Source organism: Sturnira hondurensis, unplaced genomic scaffold (genome assembly GCF_014824575.4).
Source record: "Sturnira hondurensis isolate 20B ecotype Veracruz unplaced genomic scaffold, ASM1482457v3 Scaffold0020237, whole genome shotgun sequence".
NCBI lineage: Eukaryota > Metazoa > Chordata > Mammalia > Chiroptera > Phyllostomidae > Sturnira > Sturnira hondurensis.
The window spans coordinates 1,717,563-1,740,820 of record NW_028092868.1 but is presented as its reverse complement, the minus strand read 5'-3'; the positions used below and the strand labels follow the sequence as shown (position 1 = coordinate 1,740,820).

The window sequence follows — 23,258 nt, the reverse complement described above, 5'->3', positions numbered from 1 at the left end:
GCTCTTTTCCCACAAATGCTGGACAAAGGAAAACCCTTCAGTACCCTAGAGAAGTCTTCTCTGCACTCCCCAATCTGTTTTCTGGGCATAAAAATGAGATGCGAGGTTGAAACACCCTAGCAACCCCAGGAGCCTCTGAGTGCCGTCACAGTTGCGAGCCTCTCTCTAAGGGAGGACTCGGAGTTTGGAGGCGGGCAGTGCACCAAAAGCTTCCCGACATGAGTTAAAGCATGGGCTGAACACAGTATTAGGCTTCTTTTCTTCCTTAAATACAGAAGCCGCTAAGCTATACGGGGATTTTGGGTGTTCTCTAAATTTAAAATTGAAGAGCAAATAGTTCAGGAACTAAAAACTAAGCATTCTTCTTCAAAAATGTGAAACCAATCTTCCTTGCCATCACTGGAAATGATTATTAATGTTTCAAAGAATAATAATTATTTTAAACAGTTAGTAAATGCCAGTTGAATTAGAATGTATATATTGGGCACACAGAAAGTGTTTAATGGAGAATTTTGACAGAAAAACTCAGGAATAAACTTCCTTAGAACAGGTATTCTCTGAAGCAACAGATCTCAACCCGAGGCCATTTGTGATTGTCATGACTAAATATGGGACTACTGTCATTTAGTGCGCAGAGGCCAAAGATACGGGTAAACATTTTACAGCGCACACGGCAGCCTCATACGACAAAAAAAAAATACGCTGTCCAAAATGTCAGTAGTGCTACGGTTAAGAAACCTTGTGCTAAACACACACGCACACGCACACGCACACGCACGCACACGCACGAGACCAGCAACAACAAAACAAAAAAATTTGAGGATTTCTTAGAATATGAAGAATAAATATGGGCTCCCTACCCCTGAAGATATGTTATTTTTCACAAAATATTGAAGCTGGTTTACAGAAGAATAAACGAAACCTCACCTGTCAGCATTGTCACAGGCCTCTGACCAATCCAATACTTGGTCGTGAGTTCTTGTAGTTCTTTACTTAGCTATCATCGTAATGTATCTATTTCATTTTTAAAATATTGTTTCCATACATTTTTCCATGAGTCTACATGGTCTTTATTGCCAAACTTATTGTCACACGTTTAGGGACACCATCAATTTTTTAAGACTTTAAATATTTTGCTCTGGCCAGGTAGCTGTTTGTTAGAGCATTGTCCCAATACACCAAGGTTGTGGGTTCAATCTCCAGTCGGGGCACATACAAGAATCAACAAATGAATGCATAAATAACTGGAACAACAATTTGATGTCTCTCTCTCTCCCCATCCCCCTTCCTTTCTCTCTAAGAGCAATAAATAAAATTTTTAGAAAAGGATTTAAATATTTTATTCAGATATATGTTCCATTTATCCCTTAATCTATTTCTGTTTTCACCTAATATACAGTGTTATAAGTTCCTCATGTGAGAACATGGAAAATGTACTTGTTCTTACAGAAAAGCACCACTTTAGAATATTACAAAAGCTCTCAGAACTCTGTTATCCAGAATTTTTTCCTTTCCTTCCAGCAGTCTTTTATCAAGCATTTAAAGAGCAATAACCTAGTCTTTAGTCTGTCCACCAAGTTCTTCTGTGGTTAGTCTCATCTTGGTCAAATTTGAAATAATTTTTTAAAAAGAACAAAACAATCCCTGGCTGATGTAGCTCAGTGGATTGAGCGTAGGCCTGCGAACCAGATGATCGCGATTCAATTCCCAGTCAGGGCACAAGCCTGGGTTGCAGGCTAGTTCCCAGCAGGGGACGCACAAGAGGCAACCATACATTGATATTTCTCTCTCTCTCTCTCCTTCCCTTCCCCTCTAAGATAATTAAATAAAATCTGAAAAAAAAAGAACAAAACAAAAAGAATATTTCTTTAAAACCCTGCACTTAAAATGTGAAGCATTTTCTCCATAAAATCCAACACTGTTTTCTGAGTGCCCTCAGTACCCGGCAGCTGTAGGTCTTTCAGCAGCTGTGGTGACCACTGATTCACGATCAGGCTCACATGTCTATGACCATGACCCTCACTAGACTTTAAGCACCTGGAGGGCGGACAAACTTAACTAATCTTTGTACTTCCTATCAGTAGCCCAGCACCTGGCTCATGGTAGATATCAATAAATATTTGTAGAATACGTTAATGACAGGATAAACACCTGAATCATGGCCAGCATTACAAGATTTAACACTTATTTGCCTCTGATATTTTCCAGAGCTCTCACTTGTGCTCTCTCTAGGCACTTCAGGTATCCACTGTCTCCAGCCATGGATAAGAGAATCCAAGGGCAGAAAACACAGTTTATATTTCCTTTATAACTTTTATTGATCATGAATTAGGGTAAATGCTAAATTCACCTCCAGAACAGAATTTTTGTGTCCACAGAATAGAAAACTAGCAAACTGGTCTTTTTTAAAAAATATATTTTATTGATTATACCATTACAGTTGTTCTATTCCCCCCCTTCATTCCCCTCCACCCTGCACACCCCCTCCCCCACCATTCTCCCCCCTTAGTTTATAACGTCTCAAGTTCTTTAGATTCTATATTTCCCCCACTATTCTCGCCCTCCCCCTATCTATTTTCTACCTACCATATATGCTATTTTCTGTGCCTTCTCCCCCCTTCTCCTCCTCCCACTCCCCTGTTGCTAACCCTCCATGTGTTCTTCATTTCTATGGTTCCACTCCTGATCTAGCTGTCCTCTTGGTTTGCTTTTGTTTTAGGTGTGGTTGTTAATAACTGTGTGTTTGCTGTCCTTTCACTGTTCATATTTTTCATCATCTCTTTCTTAGATAAGTCCCTTTAGCATTTCATATAATAAGGGCTTGGTGATGATGAACTCCTTGAACTTGACCTTATCTGAGAAGCACTTTATCTGTCCTTCCATTCTAAATGAAAGTTTTGCTGGATAAAGCAATCTTGGCTGTAGGTCTTTGGATTTCATGACTTGGAATACTTCTTTCCAGCCCCTTCTTGCCTGTAAGGTCTCTTTTGAGAAATCCGCTGACAGTCTGATGGGTACTCCTTTGTAGGTGACTGTCCCCTTATCCCTTGCTGCTTCTAGGATTCTCTCCTTCATTTTAGTCTTGGCTAATGTAATTATGATGTGCCTTGGTGTGTTCCTTCTTGGGTCCAACTTCTTTGGGACTCTCTGAGCTTCCTGGATTTCCTGGAAGTCTATTTCCTTTGCCAGACGGGGGAAGTTCTCCTTTATTATTTGTTCAAATACATTTTCCACTCGTGGCTGTTTCTTTCCCCCTTCTGGTACCCCTATAATCCGGATGTTGGAACGTTTAAAGATGTCCTGGAGGTTCCTAAGCCTCTCCTCATTTTTTTGAATTCTCATTTCTTCATTCCTTTCTGGCCGGATGTTTCGTTCTTCCTTCTGGTCCATTCCATTGATTTGAGTCCTAGTTTCCTTTCCACCGCTATTGGTTTCCTGTGCATTTCCCTTCATTTCAATTAGTTTAGCCTTCATATGTTCCTCTAATTTGTGACTGTACTCTACCAATTCTGTGAGCATCCTGATAAATAGTGTCTTAAGTTGGGCTTCTGAGAGGCTGGCAATCTTTTGGTCGCTTAGAGTTATTGGCTCTGGGACTTTGAGTTCTTCTTGCACCATCTTTTGGGCTGTTTGTGCCTGTTAAGTAGCAGGATCGGAGCCCTAGGTGTTCACCAGAGCAAGGCAACTCAGTTGCTGGGTTGTGACGTTGTATGTGGGGGCGGGGTCAAAGAGGAACAACTGTGTCCTGTCTGCCACCTGCTGCCGTGACCCCCACCGGCACCGCAGCCACCACCGTCACCAAGCCCACACGTTTCGTTCCACTGCACGCGAGTGTGCCACCGCTGTCAGCCCTCCACCACTGGGTTCGCCCCCTGGGGCCTGTGTGGTCCATCTCACTGTGCGAGAATGTGTGACCTTGGTCAGTCTGCCCCGCACCCCGACTACATCCAGGCTGCCTGCGCTCCTAGGTCTGTCCTGCCCGACCCAGCTCCGCTGCTGGCTCCACCTCTCTTACCGTCCTCGTTGAACCGTTCATAGCTGTCGGACTTCCGTATAATTCCACTTTCTGGTCCCTGGGTGTGTCTTAGCTCTCCAAAACTTTTGTTGTATCCAAACTTGGTTGTGGGAGAAGGCACAGTGTTTCCACCTATGCCTCCATCTTGGTGGAAGTCTCGCAAACTGGTCTTTAGATGCCTATTCAATTGTCCCTGACAGGCCATCAGGTTAGAATGTTCTCACAGGTCTGAGGCCAGAAGAAGTGAACTGGGAGACTCTTTAGAGAGTGTCCCCGGGTCACGGACTTCGTCTTCTTTTTCTTTTTGCCATTGGTACTGAAGCGTGTTGCTTTGAATTATATTAAGTACTTTGCTTCAAGTTTTATTTCCCAGTTTTTCCAAATATAAATAAGATGTAAAACATATTTTAATGCAGAGGTAGATAAAGATAGAGATATGTAGTCAGGTAGATAGATAAAGGGAAAGAGATCCTTAAGTCTGTTATTTAGTGAAGGTACTGGAAATAAAAGGAGTAAATTGAGGAAGAATGCTAATCCTTGTCTTCAGTAGAAATTAAGTGCAAAAATCACTCAAAACTATTTTCAAAACTCTCCAGAGATGTTACATATGGAAACATGGGCAGATATGCTAAGACTCGTGACAAGCAGATGTAGCCAATCACAATTTCTTGAGGTGAAGTTGTGTTTGGCAGATTGTTTCTTTAAAAAAAAAACACACACACACAATTTAGAATCTGGTTGTTAATCATTCTCTCACCAATCCTCGCAAACTCATTGTGTTGATAGAGCCTATTAACTTTATTACTTTCTCTCTGCATTCTGTAGTTGAAAGAATGCCAGCTGCAACATTGCATAATGAATGTGTTGTTAAAGGGAGCTGAAGGCTCTTGAACTCTTGATCACCATTTTCCTGCCCCATTTGAGAGATAAAATAGGGGTACCAAGGATTCAATGAACAGTATTCACCTGTCTCAGGAGAACCCCAGGATGCCATTCCCCATCTTGACTGCACAGTAGTATCCTGGAGGGAGATTAACAGATGGCGCTGGCTGTGTCCCACTCCCAGAGACTCTGTGGTCATTGGCTGGGGGCGCAGCCTGAGCACAGAAGTTTGTAGAGCTCTTCAGGTGATCCTAATGTGCAGGCCAGGTTGAGGTTCACGGCACATGAACACCCCAACACATTTTGTCCAACTTAATATAAAACATATTTAAGATTATGAGTTGCCTACTGTGTGTTCGAAGTAATTCTCACGCATACCCTCGCACTAGCTTCTCTGAGTGGAAGCACGCCTCGGCTTATCAGCTAACACCTAGGGGCCAACGCAAAGCACTAAGGTCAAGGAATATTTAACTATTCTGTTAATACTTACCCTAATCAAAAAGCCATTTTTAAATAAGATTTTCAAAATCCAATTTGAATTTTTCATGCTCAATGTAGTATCAGCCACGTCCAGTTACATAAAACTCACCTAATTTTATCCTCCTCCGTATTTGGTACTAACTAAATGAGAATCTAATGGGTAAAAGGGAGCTCCAGTTCTTTACACAAATTTTAATTTCCCTGCAATTCAGCATGTAGGTGTAAGCAGTCTCTCCAAAATTAACTTGCAGATATGAATATAATTGCTGATATAATTTGACCAAAAAGAAAAAAACACAAAGAGGTAAACAAACTAGATCTGATTTTTTATTATCTCACCTTTAACAGGAACCTAATCAACAAAACAAACAAACAAGCAAAATATAACCAAAGACACTGAAATTGAGAACAGGCGGACAGTGACAGAGGGGAGAGGGGAGGGAATTTCAAGGGAAACGGGGAAGGGTTTGCAGGAACAAGTGTAAAGGACACATGGACAACAACAAGGGGGGTGGAAATGGGAGGGAGGTGGGGAGCACTGGGGGGGGCTGGAATGGGGGAGAAAGGCAGAAAACTGTACTTGAACAACAACTAAAAAATATATATATTTGATTCTACAGGAATTTAGAATTCCAGGCACTGCATTTCCAAACCAATACTTACATTTTCTAGGAGGCAAACAGCAGCAGGATTCCCATAAAATGCTTTTGCTGTGAATGCATCTGCTATGAAAATAGGAAGCTTCATTTTCCCTGTAAGCTGTTTCTGTAAACTCTCAAAACTGCTGGTAATCTGCTTTACTTCTTGCTGTTGCAAAAAAAATTTTTTTAAGTTAATGTTTTACTTGCTGTACAGAAGCAACTAACAGTTCCCAGATACAAACTCAAGCAATTATTTTAACACAACTACATTTAAAGATATGTGATCTCTACTTTTTTAAGCCTCTAATATTGAACTTGTTTTGAAATACTGGATGAATTGAACACTTTCTTTCCCAAGCTTGTATTAACAGTTATACTGTGTATATACTTAACGACATAATTGTATTCTTACTTAGAGTAGCCAAAACTACCTTAGGCTATGTTTTTGATGAAGTGAATAAAACATCCAAGGGGCGTATATGTGCTTATAGTCACCCGATGAATATTACTACCCTTTTAAAAGAATGCATTTTCTCTTATTATAAAAAATATGCTCATCGATAAAAAAAACTTGGCCAAATAAAAAGTGACCCATAACCATGCAATAACTTTTTTTTATTTTGAACTTAACATAGTCAAAAAAACCCTCATGCTTTAATTAATTTTGTGTTATTTTATTAACCCTTCAAGTGGAGACTTTTTTGAGCTAATGATACAGATTAGTAAAAGCTTAGTCATTCTAAGATTAATAATGGTTAATCTTATAATACTCTTAATAATCTTATAATGACTAATCAAAAAGATTAGTCAAAAAGATTAGTCATTATAAGATGACTAATCAAAAAGATTAGTCATTATAAGAATAATACTTCCCTTTTATTTATTTATTTATGTTTAAAACTCTAGTTTTTTTAAAAGATTTTATTTATATATCTTTAGAGGGGAAGGGAAGGAAAGAGGGAGAGAAATATCAATGTATGGTTGCCTTCTCATGTGTCCCCTGACGGGAACTGGCCTACAACCCAGGCATGTACCCTGACTGGGAATTGAACCGCTATCCCTTAGTTTGCAGGCCCGCGCTCAATCCACTGAGCTACACCAGCCAGGGCTTACTTCCTTTTTATTAAAAATATCTATCAAATACAGAAAAGCAGAGGGGAAAAATAATCTCCTGTGCTTTCACTCCCTAGAGATAAATTTTATTAATATTCTGGGTATTTCTTTTGCTTCACTAGAAACTTCAACTTGGCCTTGTACCCTCTCTGACCCCTCCCCCACAGACAGTACTACAGGGCAGCAAAGACTGTTGCCTCGCCCTGGTGAATACCTAAAGCTCTGCCCCTGACAACATAACAAAGACAAAGAAATATGGCCCCAAACAAAAAAAAATATGGCCCAAATGAAAGAGCAGATAAAAACTCCAGAAAAAGAACTAAGCGATGAGGAGATAGCCAACCCATCTGGTGCAGAGTTCAAAACACTGCTAATCAGGATGCTCATAGAAATGATTCAGCTCAGTCGCAAAATGAAGGAAGAAATAAAAGCTATACAATGTGAAATAAAGCAAAATATACATGGAACTAACAGTGAAGGGAAGGAAACTAGGACTCACACCAAGTATTTGAAACAAAATGAAGAAATAAACATCCAACTGGAACAGAATGAAAAAACAAGAATTCAAAACATGAGGAAAGGCTGAGAAAGCTCCTGGACAACTTTAAATGCTCTAATATCTGAATCATGGGGGTGCCAGAAGGAGAAGAGGAAAAGTAAGAAGTTGAAACCTTATTTGAACAAATAATGAAGGCAAACTTCCTCAACCTGGTGAAGGAAATAAATAGACTTCCAGAAAGTCCAGAAAACTCAGCAAGTCCCAAAGAAATCAGACCTGAGCAAGAACACTTTAATTATGATTAAGTTACCCAAGATTAAAGACAAAGAGAAAATCTTAAAAGCGGCAAGGGGAAAAGAGAGAGTTAACTACAAAGAAGTTCCCATAAGGCTATCAGCTGATTTCTCAAAAGAAACCTTACAGGCCATAAGGGGCTGGAAAGAAGCTTTTGAAGTCATGAAAGGAAAGGACCTACATCCAGGATGACTCTATCCAGCAAAGCTATCATTTAGAAAGGAAGGCAAATAAACTGCTTTCCAGTTAAGGTCAAGTTAAAGGAGTTCATCATCACCAAGCCCTTATTATATGAAATGTTAAAGGTATTTATCTAAGAAATAGAAGATGATAAAAAAATATGAACAGTAAAATGACAACAAACTCACAACTATCAACAATTGAACCTAAAAAACAAAAACAAAAACTAGGCAAACAACTAGAACCGGAACAGAATCACAGAAATGGAGATCCCATGGAGTGTTACCAGCGGGGAGAGGGAAAGGGGAGAATGTGGGGGAAAGGCACAGGGAATAAGATAATAGGTAGGCACAAAATAGACAGGGTGAAATTAAGAATAGTATAGGAAATGGAGAAGCCAAAGAACTTACATATACAACCAATGGACATGAACTAAGTGGTGGTGGGGAGTGGGAATGCTGAAGGGTGATAGGGTTCAGGGAGGAAGGGGATAAAAGGAATAACAAAATCTAAAAAAAAAATTCAACAAATTAGAGGGCACTTTGAATACATCTAAAAGAAAATGACCACCCTGGCTAGTGTTCCTCCATTGGTGGGAATGCTGTAACATAAATCTATAGGTCACAGGTTTAATTCCCGTTGAGGGCACATGCCTAGGTTGCAGGTTTGGTCCCAGGTGGGTGTGTGTGTGCAAAGCAACTGATCAATGTTTCTCTCTCTCTCTCTCCCCCTCCCTTCCCCTCTCTCTCTAAAATCAATAAGCATGTCCTTGGGTGAGGATTAGAAAAAAGAAAATGACCTATGTAACATGCTTTTTTTTATCTTTAAATTGAATTTATTGGGGTTACATTGATTTGAAAAATGATATATGAGGGGTACAATTCTATAATACATCATCTGTATATTATATCATGAGTTCACCACTCCAGGTCATATTTCTTTCCATCACCACTTATCCCCCCTTTAACCTCTTCTACCTCCTGAATCCCCATTTCCCTCTGGTAATGCCCATACTGTTGCCTGTCTGAGGGGTTTTTTTCTTAACCCCTCCACCTTTTTCACTCAGCCTCCTACCCCCTCCCCTCTGACAGCTGTCAGTCTGTTCTTTGTAGCTATGAGTCTTTCTATTTTGTTCTTTTGTGCATTAGATTCCACACATAAGCGAAATCATATGGTATTTGTCTTCCTCTGACTGATTTATTTCACTTAGCCTAATACTCTCCAGGTCCATCTGTGCTGTTGCAAAAGGTAAGATTTCCTTCTTCTTTTTATCCTCACCAGAGTTGGGGATGGTACATATGCATATTTTGCTTTTAAAGAGAGAGTGAAACATTGATTGATTGATTCATTCATTGATTTCTTCTTATACACGCCCAGAATGGAAATAGAACCTACAAACTAGGTCTGTTGCCCTGACTGGGAATCAAACCCACAATCTTTCAGTTAAAGGATGATGCTCCAACCAACTGACCTACACTGGCCAGGACAAAAGTTCCTTCTTTTTTATACCTGGGTAAGAAGTATTACATTGTGTAAATGTACCACAGCTTTTTTAACCATTCACCTACTATGGGGCACTTGGGCTGCTTCCAAATCTTGGCTATTGTAAATAATGCTATAATGTTACAATGAACATAGGGGTGCATATATTCTTTCAAATTAGTGTTTCAGGTTTCCTCAGATATATTCCCAGAAGTGGAATTGCTGGGTCATAAAGAAGTTCCCTTTTTAATTTTTTGAGGAAAATCCATACTGCTTTGCACAGTAGCTGCACCAATCCGCATTCCCACCAACAGCATACAAGGTTTTCCTTCTCTCCACATCCTCTCCAATACCTGTTTGTTGATTCATTGATGATAGCTATTCTGACAGGTGGGAGGTAACATCTCATTGTGGTTTTAATTTGCATCTCTCTGATGATTAGTGACCTTGGACATCTTTTCATATGTCTATTGGCCATTTGGATGTTCTTTGCCCATTTTTAAATTGGATTGTCTTGGTGTTGACTTGTATAAATAAGCTCTTTATATATTTTGGAAATTAACCCCTTATCAGATGTGTCATTGGCAAAAATGTTCTCCCATTCAGCAGTTTGTCTTTTCATTTTATTGATGGTTTTCTTTGCTGTGCAAAAACTTCCTAGTTTGACACAGTCCCATTTGTTTTTTTTTCCTCTTGTTTCCCTTGCCCAGAGAGATAGATCAGAAAACATATTACTATGAGAAATATCTGAGATTTTACTGCCTATGTTTTCTTCTAGAATTTTTTATGGTTTCAAATCTAACATCTAAGCATTTAATCTACTTTAAGTTTACTCTTTCGTGTGGTGTAAGAAGGCAATTTGGTTTCATTTTTTTGCATGTAGTCTCTGTCCAATTTTCCCAACACCATTTATTGAATAAATAAATAGTTCTTTATAACTATGTTCCTCTTTTTCTTCTTCTTAAAGATGACCCTTTAATATTTCTTGTAATACTGATTTGCTGGTAATTAACACATTTAGCTTTTTCTTGTCTGGGAAGGTCTTTAGTTCTCCTTCAATTTTATTTTATTTTTTTCCTATTTAGAGCCTATTAAGACTTTATTATGAACTTGTTTCATGGCCCACAAAGAAATAAAAGGACTATATACAATCTTTTGGGAAACAGGGAGGAAGCTGAGGAGGGTCAAGATGAGTCTAGGGCTTTGGTCAGTGTATTTCAGAGGAGGGGGCCCTCGCATTCCTGGGGGCAGGGGCCACATTTGTGGAGGAGACATGCCCATAAAAGTTCCTTGTCTGGCAAGGGGGGAATTCCCATTGGGAGACCCATGGGAGGCCTCATACCAAGAAGTGGGCCCATCATGCATGGAGGAGGTACCCCTTGGCCCATGGGTGTGGGAGACCACATGGCCACGTGGGTACTGGATTGGGGCTCCTGCAATACTGACTGTGGCACCAGCTGCAGCATTACAACAGTGCCTCTTCCTTGCGGGGTCATCACCTCTTGGCATGGCCCACCAACCCCATGAGCTGGCCCAGCAAGACCTGCAGGGACCTGGGACATGGGGACACCAGCTGGGATACCTCTGCCAGCAGCCCTGCGATTCCCTGGATGCCCAGCATCTCCAGTAAGTGGCACTGAGGCAATGCCAGTGTCTTTGGGAGGTCCCTCTACTGTCATTGAGACCAACTTCTTCCCTCAAAGAAGCACTAGACCAAGGACTCACTTCTCTTCTTTCTTCCTGTTTTGAGTTCTTTGACTTGATCTTCCTGAATTCATCACAGTCACATGGATCATATGCTTGGTGAAAGCCCTGAAGGTGCCAATGAAGATAAGACCATCCTGTAGTCAATGTGCTGGGCCATCTTGCTGGCCATGCCTCAAGCCATGGTAGCAGTTCTGACGGCTCCTCTCTTTAAATTTTAAATGATAGCTTTACTGGGTAAAGTAGTCTTGGTTGTAGGTCCTTGCTTTTCTTTTTCTCTTTTCTTTAAAAGTATCTTTTATTGATCATACTGTTACAGTTGTCCCAATTTTCCCCCTTTGTCCCTACCACCTGGTACCCCACTTCCCTCCAACAATCGCCCCCTTAGTTCATGTCCATGGGTCATGCATGATAGTTTTTTGGCTTCCCCACTTCTATGCTATTCTTAACTTCTGCCTATTTTGTTCCACCAATTATGCTTCTTAATCCCTTCTTTTTCTTAAATAAATCCTTTAGCATTTTATATAATAAGGACTTGGTGATGAATTCCTTTAGCTTTACCTTGATAAAAGTCACCTGTAAATTGTGTGGGACGGATCCTTTGGTAATTGCCAGGGTAGAGGAACCTGCTCCACTGTTTTGCGACTGTGTGAGGAGGGCACTGAGAGGGGACAATGCTATCTAGCTCTGGCAGTTCACGTAGTGCTCACCCCATTTCCAGTCACTTCAGCCCCTTCCTGTGTGCTACCGGAGCCCTTCCAGTTGCTGTCCTGGTGGTGAATCTCAGAGTGGTGGATTTGCATGTATTCTAAAACCATGCTGGCCCTTTAAGCAGTGAAAAACCAGCAGTTTCTTCTGCTGCCCAACCCCCGCTGATTTTCACAGCCAGAGGTAATGGGGACCTGTCTCCCTGGTGCTGGAACCCAAGGCTGTGCTGGGACCACTTGCTCCCAAGGCATCCCCCCCTACTACCCTCTGGACGAATGTGTCTTCTTGAAATCCTTGGTTGTTGGACTTAAATGCAGCTTGACTTTCTGATGGTTCTGGGCTTATTAATTTTGGGATCTGAATGTAATTCTTTCTACTGTTGTGCAAGGAGGCAACATGTGCCTACCTATGCCTCCATCTTAACTGGAAATTAAGTCCTTGCTTTTTATCACTTTGAGTATTTCATGCTAATCCTTTCTGGCCTGAAATATTACTGTCGAGAAATCATCTGACAGTCATATGGAAGACCCCTTGTAGGCTTTTCTCTTGGTTACTGACTATGAGGACCAACCCTGACCAGTGTATGGGCTGCTGTGCAGGTGCTGACCATTCATAGTAAAATTTGCCTCATCAGGATCTGGGCCTGCTGAGAACTTTGGATATGCCACTTGTGAACCTAATTGAATCCTGCTCTGATGTTGTCTGAGGCTGGCCTCTGGGCTTATTGGTTCTGGGAACTTTTGAGAGGGACTCTGGTGCAGACCAATATCAGACGCTGATTGTGCCTCACCCTGGACAACCTGTTTGGAGCTACAAAGCAATCCATAGTTGGTGGCTGCCTCTGTTGGGCTTGGGTATGTGGGAAGGGTCAAGCTATGCACAAAGGCTCACTTTCACCAGCACTGGGCCTGGAGGCCAGTCAGCAAAAGTTCCTAGGGACCCTGAGGTTTGCTTCTGCCTGCCAACTGCCTGTTAGGCTCAGTCACTGAAAGAACCTCTGGTGGTACTCAAGTTGCATGCATTACTATCTCAGTGAGTTACCAGGTAGGGGCAAGAGGTGTTCTCCACGTCTACATAGGTTCCATCTTGGTGCCAGTGCTGGGTCTGTCCCAGGGTATAATGACTCTAGTTACCACTCACTGGGTGTTTGCACATCTTTGTGCAGGGCCATGTCTCATCAGAGTAAGGCCAGCAATGTTTATCAGACTCAAACAGACCAAGATTTGGCCAAACGAAAGGGAGGCTCTGCCCCAGTTGGACATGTGAGGGAAACATTTCCCATCCTAGAGCCACACACTCAGACTGTTTCGGATTCTGCCCAGACCTTGGCAGAGTGGTGCCATCAAAAGTCAAGAGGGTGGGGCATCAGGAGCTTGGAGATCTAGCAGATCTACTGTGAGGGGGAGGTGCCAGTAAAGATCTCAGGAAGGCGATGGAATGGCTTCTGTCCCTAAGCCACATAACTGAATCACTGAGTCCCCTGAGTTTGCCAAGACTTCTATACCAGTGCAGGCTTAGCAGGGCCAGGAGGGCCATAAGGGGCATTGACAGGGAAACCAGAGGGTGAGGCTGTTGCATTCCCCCAGGCTGATGCTGTATGGAGGGTGTGCTCTACCCAAGAAAGATGGCATCTTTGGTGCCTCGGAGTGACCCAGCACAGGGGGTTCTGGTGGTTGTCCCCTCAGCTCTCTCTCCAGAGTCACAAATCCCAGTCTCTCCTAGCACAACTCTAGTCTACTCTGTCCTCCCTCCATCAGAGTGCAAGGTGAGTGGGTGCAAGAGATTTTGTGCACTGGCTCTTTATGAGGGTGCATGTTTCTAGTGGAGTTCCACCTCTCCCTGGCAGACAGAAACCCCACTTTTCTTTTCACAGCCCAGTATTATGTGGGCACCTTTTCTCAGCTCTGGTGCTCTGGGCTGGGGAGCCTAGCTTGGGCTTTAGACCCCATGCTTTTTGTGGGGAGCCTTTGCAGCTGAGATATTCCTCCAGAATCTCCCACAGGGCTAGCCTTTTTCATGTCTTCACACTTCCAGCTGGTCTCAATGTGGCTTCTTCTGTAAATCCTCGGTTATAAGACATCTTCTGCTAGTCTTCTGCTATTAGGTCGGTTGCCCTATATTTTACTAGTACTTCTAGTCTGGTCCTTGGAGGTGAATGTAGCTTCCACACTTTTCAAGATAAACTGGGAAGCCCTGATGGCTGCCCACACCACACCATGCCCTCTTGGCAGCTCCTAAGCCTACGTCTCTTCCTTCCTTTTTTTTCTTTCCTTCCTTCCTTCCTCTCTCCCTCCCTCCCTTCTTTCCTTCCTTTTGAGAATTTTCATAAGTTTATTTGAGTCAAACTGAAGACATATTCCCAGAAAGAAGGGTAGAATCTCAAATGCATCCCTTTCTTTCTTAATACAAGTGTTTTGCTTAATCTTGCCAAATGCCTGCTTTTCTTTCTTTTCCTTTTACTGAGTTACAATTGACATATAACATTATATTTGTTTCAGGTACATAACATAATGATTTGATATTTGTATATATTACAAAATGACCACCACAATAAGTCTAGTGACCATCTGTCACCATATATAACAAAAAACAATTTTTTGTGATGGGAACTTTAAAGATCTACTTTCTTAGCAACTTTCAAATATGCCATACAGTATTAACTATAGTCACCATACTGTACATTACATCCCCATAATTTGTTTAAAACTGGAAGTTTGTACCTTTTGACCCCCTTCAATAATTTTAGTAAGTTTGTACATTTTTACCCCAAGCAATAACATTATTTTACAGTTTTTAATCGTAATTTTTACCCTTTTAATGGTACAGTATGAGTATTTTCCAAGGGAAATACTTTAAATACACTAAATGCATCAGATTTACAAAAGTCTAGACATTTACAAGTTACTAAATAGATTTACAAAAGTCTAGATATGCTATAAGTTATTTAAACATTTCCTCTTTGGTAAATTTTATTTCTAATTTTTCACCTATAAAGATAATGTAGTGATCAGACTTGTTGAATGTAAAATTTGGTATGCACTTCTGACTCTATAATTATAATAGATTCTTAGTGAAATTCTTTGGTCAAAGTGTGTGGACATCTTAACCTACACGCACAATTAAATTCATCTTCAGAGTGTACCATTTTGGACAATATATGAGAGTGTCCCACAATTATTAATCTGATGGATAAAAAATATCTTGAGTTTTTACTTGTGTTTCTTGGACTATTCTAACTAGACTTTTAAGAACATAAAGACAGGTAGGTGGAAACACTGTGCCCCCTCCCACAACTAAATTTAAAGACAGTGAAATTTTAGAAACAAAAATGCAGCCAAAACAGTGAAAATTTAACTGTACAGAAGTCCGACAACAACAAACCACTCAGCCAGATGGGTAGAAGAAGTGAGTGGTAGAAGAAATGGGCTCAGGAAACAAGTTACAGAGGCAAAAGAAGGGCCCCTGGAGCTCAGGAAAAAGAAAGACAAGGAACACGCGCCTGGGGAAAGAGGATGGTTGCTGCAGCTGCTGCCCCAACAGGCGAACTCTGGCCCCCGGGAAGACCTATCCACGTTGGAGAGAGTGCAAGGAAGAGGGGACTGGAAGGCTCAGGAGAGCAGCTCTACCCAAAGTCAGAAAAGCCAGATTCAGAGTGTGGGGTTGGAAAAAGGAAACCAGGGACAGCAAATCGCTTTGTTTTGCATACTCAGTCTGATGTGAGAGTGGGCGAATGTGCTGAAAAGGAATATGGGAATGGATTCAAGAACGAGTGATGTCAGTGGAGTATATAGATGCTGTATTATAAAGTTGTATACCTGAAATTTACATAATGTTATTAACCAATAGTGCACCAATAAATTTAATAAAATAAAATAAATCTTAAAAAAAAAAGAACATAAAGACAGAACCTCCTGTTTCTCTTTACTTTTATAATCTTGGTTCCTATAACAGTACCAGGCACTCAATAAATATTTGTTGAATTAAGTAGGTAAGTAAATAATATGCTGTGCATACATCAAAACTGGACATTCATACATTGATTGACATATACTTGTTTCTAAACATGTTATTATCTGCCAACTAACATTTCCATTTCAGTAGCATTACCAATATTGATAGTACATTGCAGTTTGTTTATTTATTTGGAAATTGCATTACCAATTACCTTTATTATTTTAGGAAATTTGAACAATAGGAACAAAGTATAGTTCTTGTCATTAAAAAAGATTTTTATTTATTTTTAGAGAGGAGGAAGGAGGAAGAACCAGAGGGAAACATCGATGTGCACGAGAAATATCAATCAGTTGTCTCACACCCCCCGCCAGGGACCTGGGCCACAACCCAGGCATGTGCCCAAACCAGAATCAAACTGGTGACCTATCAGTTTGCAGGATCAGTTTGCATCGAACCCACTGAGCCACACCCATCAGGACAGGAACAAAGTATAGTTCTGATAATGAAACATAGTTTTTATAAATTTAATAGGATTCACATGATTACAGGAATTACATGGGTGCCAAAAGGAGCAAGTTTTTTTGCCTCATTGAACTTCATTGGTCATAGCCATCAGTGACATGTTCAATAGGATGAGAAAATATACATTGAAAAGACAAACTCTTCTACAGTGATCATAAATTTCCCACCTGTAGTATGTTGGTTCTTGACTTTGTGTAGGAAAGATTTCACAACATGAGTCCAGGTGATTTTGGAAGTAAGTTTATTAAAGCTAAGGAAAGTGAAATGAAGAACTTACAGAAGCAACAAGAGAGAGCCTAGGCAAAACTCTGCTTTTGTTCCATAGAAATGTTATATAGGAAAGCAATGAGCCAAGCCAGGGCAACTGTTAGCTCACTGGAAGGTGGTCGTCACAGTGACATAAGTGAGTCAAGGTGGACATGCTTTTAGCTCACTGGGAAGTCAGAGGATAGGGGGCCTTGGAGAAAGGGTCCAGGGGTAAACCTGAGATGAAGTTCTGCTGCTCCCCTGGTTGCAGGTCTCATGGGGACACTTAAAGAGTTTGACAGGAAGTAAGAAAGTTCATGCCCCAGAAGGGGCATGGGGGTGCTCTACAGCGAGCCCACACTAGGTCTTTCTCCTGAGAGTCTTTATCTCACTTCTGCAGGCGCAGAGCCTCTTAGGGGAGAGTTTCAGAGTGTCAGGGGAGATTTTTCCATCAGCTTTCCAGGCGCATTTTTAATATGTTGAGGCATCAAAATGAGTGTGTAGGAGAGTTTGGGATAATTCTTTGGTTTACTTTACTGGTTTACTTTTATCTTAGGTCTGGTTCTAATGCAGTTTTTGTTATTTGTTTCCCTCACTTTATCTCTCCTTAGGTTTACCTGGCACAAATGGCATTAATTGGGGCTCTGTTCTCTATTTGCAGACCAGGGTGATTTAAGCTTTGTAGTCTTTGGTTAGGGAGGAGAGGTGTAAACCATTTGCCCTCAAGTGCCCTTGGTTAGGGAAGATAAGGTTTTGTGATTCACTCGCTGGCTGTAAGTTGTTCAAATGGTTTGGCTTTATTTTCTTGCCTCAGTTTCCCTATTCCACTTGCCTAGGACTTTGACTAGCTTCTTACTATCCTGTCATACTTACACTTGGACAATTCTTTTTATTAGAAATAAATCTTGCTGAGTTTTCATATATAATGTAATACAGTTTTCTAGTGTTTCTTGTATCAGGGTCCTTTGTATTCTTCAGTGTCTGCAAGTTTGAAAAGAACTTTAAAATAAAATTTTTATGCATGTACTGATTGATTTGTAGAGAGCGAGGGAGAAAAAGAGAAACATCAATTTGTTGTTCTGCTTATTTATGCATTCATTGGTTGCTTCTTCCATGTGCCCTAACTGAATATCAAACTTGCAACCTTGGCATATTGGGACAACACTCTAACCAAACGAGCTATCTGGCCAGAGAATTTTTAAATTCTGAGTGTTCATTTCAATGACAGTGTAAAAAATTATTTTAAAACTGAAGACGGCTCTGACCAATGTGGCTCAGTTTGTTGGATATTCTGCATATCAGTGTTTCTCTCCTTTCCTTCCTTCCCCTCTCTCCAGGAATAAAATATATATTTCTTAAATTTAAGACAAAATTTGTTATGCAGTGATGATTTACAATTTCATGGAACTAAGATTTTAGTTCCTCAAGTGAGAGTTTCTCAAATTCTGGTCCTTGGATATATTCTAAGGCACAGTGACTAAGGACATGGGCTTTGGAGTTAAGAGTTTTGGGGTTGAAATGTAGGCATTGCCTAAATGTGTTACCTTGGACAAGTTAAATTTTCCAAGCCTCCATTTATTCATCTGTAAAATGGAGATGCAGATTATAATAGTTTCAGTTTCATGGGGTGCTCTGAGTAATAAATGCTCTTAGAATCATGTCTAGCATGTAAGTGCTCAATAAATATTAACTTATTGTTCTTGGAAATTTGTGCAGCAGTTAGAATTCTGTTGGGCTGCAAGTTACAGAATATTGAAATTGTACGAAGTTCCTGTTGCTGCTATAACAAATTACTACAAACTTAGTGGTTAATAACAACACAAATTTATTATTTAAGTTCTGGGGGTCAGAAGTCCAAAATCTCAGGGTCTCACTGAGATAAAATAAAGGTGTTGGCAGGGGGTTACTATGGACTGAATTGTGCCCTCCCCCAGTTAATATGTTAAGGTTTTACCAATATGATGGGATCTGAAGGGGGAGGGCCTTTGGGAGATTATTAAGTTTAGATGAGGTCAAGAGGGTGGGGACCTTATGATGGAATTAGGACTCTTACAAAAAGAAGCACCAGAGAGCTTGCTCCCTCCCTCTCTGCCAAGTGAGGACACAGAAGGAAGGTGGCTGTCTATAGGCAGGAAGAGAGTCCTTACCAGGAACCAGATTTGTTGGCGTCTTGGTTTTAGACTTCCCAGCCTTTACATTGTAAAAAACTAAATTTGTTCAAACCACTGTCTATAGTATTTTGTTATGACATCCTGAACTGACTAATCCAGATTTGTTCCTTCTAGATGCTCTAGGGGAAAATTTGTTTCCTTCCCTTTTCTGATTTCTAAAGGCCACCCATATTCCTTGGCTTATGGTTCCTTTCTCGGTCTTCAAGCCAGCCCCATAGCATGTTCAAATCTCTCTGAGTTGGACTTTTTGGCATTCCTCTTCCACTTTTAAAGATGCTATGACAATGGATCCACCTGGATAATCCAGAATAATCTTATTTTAAGGTCAGGTGATTAGCAACCTTAATCCTATTTGCAACTAAATTCCCCCTTGCTTTGTAATATAACATTTTCAGAAGTTCTTGGACTTCGGATGTGGACATCTTTAGAGAGCCATTAGTGGTTGCCACATAGACTAACAATAGTTTATACCTTAAGGACATTTGTTGTTTACTTAAGAAATTTGGAAGTAGGAGCTTCTAATATTTATTTAGCAGATTGAATTTGTCAAGTACCCATACTCTTTCTTTCTTACTTAGTTAGCTTTTCTTTAAAAACAAAAAAGATGTTATTTATTCATTTTTAGAGAGAAGAGAAGGGAGAAAGAGAGGAAGAGAAACATCACGACTGTTTGCCTCTCATGTGCTGCCAACCAGGGGCCTGGCCTACAACCCAGGCATGTGCTCTGACCAGGAATTGAACTGGCTACCTTTCAGTTTGCAAGATGATGCTCAACCCACTAAGCCACATCAGTCAGGGCTTACTTAGTTAGATTTTAATCTTCATATTTGTCACCTCATGGTCAAAAGATGACTGTTGCATTTCCGGGCATCAGCAGTGGCAGTCCATTGTCCTCTTAGGTCTTCCCTTGTTATCAGAAAGCAAGATTTTCTCCAGAATCTCTCCAGCAATCTTGCCCTCATTGGGTCATTCAGCCATCTCTACCTGCAAGAGAATCTAAAGAGTGAGCATATGACAAAGGAGAATGAGACTGTCCTGATTGGCTTACACAATTTATGATTCATTGTTGGAGGCATGGGGAGGGGAGTGTAGCAGGAGGTAGCTGTTAAACAAGCAAATGATATTGACTGTTAGGGTCTTTGAAAATTTTCCCCTTTAAAGAAGTGTTTTCATTTGAGACACTATAGAATACAGGGTGGGGCAAAATTAGGTTTACAGTTGTTTATATGGAAAATAATAGTAATTAACAAATAATGATGTAAGAATAAACTGTTTTGTGTACTTACAACTGTAAACCTAATTTTGCCCCACCCTGTGAGGCCTGATAAAATACTTAGTTGTAAAATTTTATTTTTCTGTACTGAATTAGATTAAGAAAACTTCCTAAGACTATTTAACAAACATTATTTTTAAAATTTGTATACTGGGCCTGCTCTGGGCCTAGACTCCATCCAGTAACATTTATTTCTTAAGCATGTTTATTCATTCTAGAACATTGGTTCTCAGATTTTAGAGGACACATAATTGTGTGTGAGTTTTCACACATAATTATATTTATGTGTGAAAACTCAGCAAGATTTATTTCTAATAAAAAGAATTGTCCAATTGTAAGCATGCATCAGAATCATTTGTGGGGGCTTGTTAAAGCACAAATTGCTGGACTCCACGCCCAGAATTTCTGATTTTGTAAGTCTGAGGTAGGGCCCAAGTATTTACATTTCTAGCAAGGTCTCAGGTGATGCTGATGCTGTACTTGGAGAACCACTATAGAAAAAGCATGACATTTCTAACAACATAAATGTATAAAATATTTCTAAACTGTATTATGTAATTTCATTTTAATTTTTATTCTGTCTAAAGGTAGAGAAAGGGTTTTTTTAAATTCATTTAATCAATTAATATCTCTGAACTGTATGGTGACAGATTACACTTGTGCTAGGACTCACATTAATGGTTTTACTTTTAAAAAATTATTGTTTCCTAAATACCTGGCGTATGCTAGACTTTGGAGATAAAATAAGTCACTGGTTCTCTCAAGGAATTCTCAGCCAGTAAGGAGCCCAATCTAAAAATTATAACATGAAATAAAAAGATATAGATAAAATGTTTGAGAATCCAATGAGAGCAGTAACTCTCCCCAGGAGACGTCAATGCTAGGCACCCAGGGAGAGGAGAGAGGCTCATGAAAGAGCCGCAACCCACTATCCTGAGGATCTAATTCTAGAACTTATTTCTTTCATTGTCATCTTTTTTTTTAGAACTTATTTTTTTAAAGGTTTTTATCTACTTACTTTTAGAGAGAGGGTAAGGGAGAGAGAAAGAGAGGGGAAGAAACATTGATGTGTGAAACATCAATAGGCTGCCGCCTGCACACCCCCACCCGGGGACCTGGGCTGAAATCGAGGCATGTGCCCTGACTGGGAATGGAACTGGTGACCTTTCAGCTCACAGGCTGATGCTCAATCCACTGACCCACACCAGTCAAGGATAGAACTTATTTCTGAAGATATCTTTTCTTCCATCTCACTTTTAAATTAATTTCAATTTTCTTTCTGTAAGGAAAAAGCAGCCTTAACCTCCCCTAAACTGAGGGAAAATTTGAGACAGATAAAGTGTAAGCAACTTGCCTTTCTTTTACCAAGTGGGCATGTACAAATTCTGGTTTCTGGTCAACCTAATGGCTAGGCCTGAGGTGCAGCTGAAACCAGAAAAGTTGGTGTGCATGCTGCCTGTCACCACCAAAACCAGTAAGTAGAGATAAGGACTGAGTCTTTATGGGAGCTTTATTCAGATGCTGGTGATCTGAAAATGTGGCAGGTTATATACCCTAAAAACCATCTTAATGTCTCAAGTCAACCTTTTTATGAGAAGAAAAGGGTAGGTAAGAAGCTTGGAAAAAGATTAATCAGATAAGAGTTACAGTCTGTCAGCAATTTTTATAAGTATTTCTTTATCTACCAATTAATTCTTTCATCTGTGTCACAGATATCCCCTGTCTCGACAGCTTGCAGATCTCTGGGGCACAAAGGTTCAATTGCTTATTGACTTCCTGGAACCACATGGTCATGTGTTCCAGTTCCTGGAACAACAGCTTTCTGCACACATTAGTCACTTCACAGCCTATCAACTAAAGCTAAAAATTCTGAACTCTTGAGTTCTCCTATCACAGCTTTTAGGCTGGGCTCTGTGTGGCTATCAGGCATGTGTTTTTCAAGAAACCCAAATCCTTTAAATTATCCTTTTCTAGTTTCACTCACATTCCATTTGGACCTCTAGAGTGGCTTCATATGCCCCTCAATAATGGCAAACAAATATTGTTTACCTAAAAATCACCCGAGGGTAAAGCTTACAAATCATATCATTTCTCATGTATTCCTCTTTTTATAACTGTTTTTTTAGTCTTATCTATTGATATTTTTAGAGAGGGAAGGGACAGGTGAGGGAGGGGGGAACAAAAGAGATCAATTTGTTGCTCCACTTATTTATGCACTTATTGGTTGCTTCTTGTATGTGCCCTGACCGGAGATCAAACCCATGCCCTTGGCATATCCGGGGGGTGCTCTAACCAACTGAGCTACCCAGCCACGACTCTGTTAAAGTTGGTTTTTCAATCACCAATTTAGTATATGAATATAATCTTCTTATAACAAAGATAGTAAAGAAAAACAACAAAATCCCATTTGACGATTTCCTATCCCATTACCTTCCTCAGAGGTCTATCAGGTTTGTTTTTGAGAACACTGCAGACACTTCTTGAATTCTAAACTTGCTTCCATTTACCATGTAGATGGAGAGAAATCATAAACCTCCTTCCTTCAAATAGCTTAGATCATGAAACCTGCCCATGGGTGCTCCTGGGAACACTGACGTTTATTTGTCCCTCAGTAATAGTTTTAGTTTGTTTACAGTATCCTGTGGCTACAGACAACAGAAAGTTAATTCCTATTATTTTATAGCTGTTAGCATAAAAGAACTCATTACCTTTGGTTGTGACTGCTGCCTCAAAACTAGGGCTACTCATTAAAAAGTGACCTTTAGTTCTTTAAAAGGGTAAACACTAAATAATAGAGTACTGGCATTTTAAGTGTATACAAATGCTGTCTACTAGCTGGTGAGTAAGTATACAAATTATGAATTCTAAGTAAAATAAATTTTAAGTCAAAATTTGGAAGAAAATTTATTCCCAAATTAGTTTTATCTAGCTACTAATATCGTACATATATGGCACTCAACTACTTTGTGTTTACTTTTATGCATATTTCCTTAGACTTAATAGAAGCTCTGGAACACTGCCTTTGTTCAAATATTTATAGACTAGTTCCAAATTACTAAACTACGTTTATGTTCAAACACCGTTTTAGAAATTT

General features: G+C 40.1%; 1 protein-coding gene and 1 pseudogene across 2 annotated transcripts in view; both read right to left on the bottom strand.

The window, feature by feature from the left end:
* PBLD (phenazine biosynthesis like protein domain containing) overlaps window positions 1-23,258 on the bottom strand; it is a 45,485-nt gene that overhangs the window by 13,506 nt on the left and 8,721 nt on the right. For both annotated transcript variants that reach the window (XM_037029157.1, XM_037029156.1), the window contains one exon: window positions 6,041-6,184. In XM_037029157.1, coding sequence (XP_036885052.1) covers window positions 6,041-6,124 — 84 coding nt within the window. In that variant the 5' untranslated portion in view covers window positions 6,125-6,184. Of the gene's footprint in view, window positions 1-6,040; window positions 6,185-23,258 lie in introns of those variants that run through there.
* Window positions 10,646-11,474, bottom strand: LOC118975303 (small nuclear ribonucleoprotein-associated protein B-like; annotated as a pseudogene).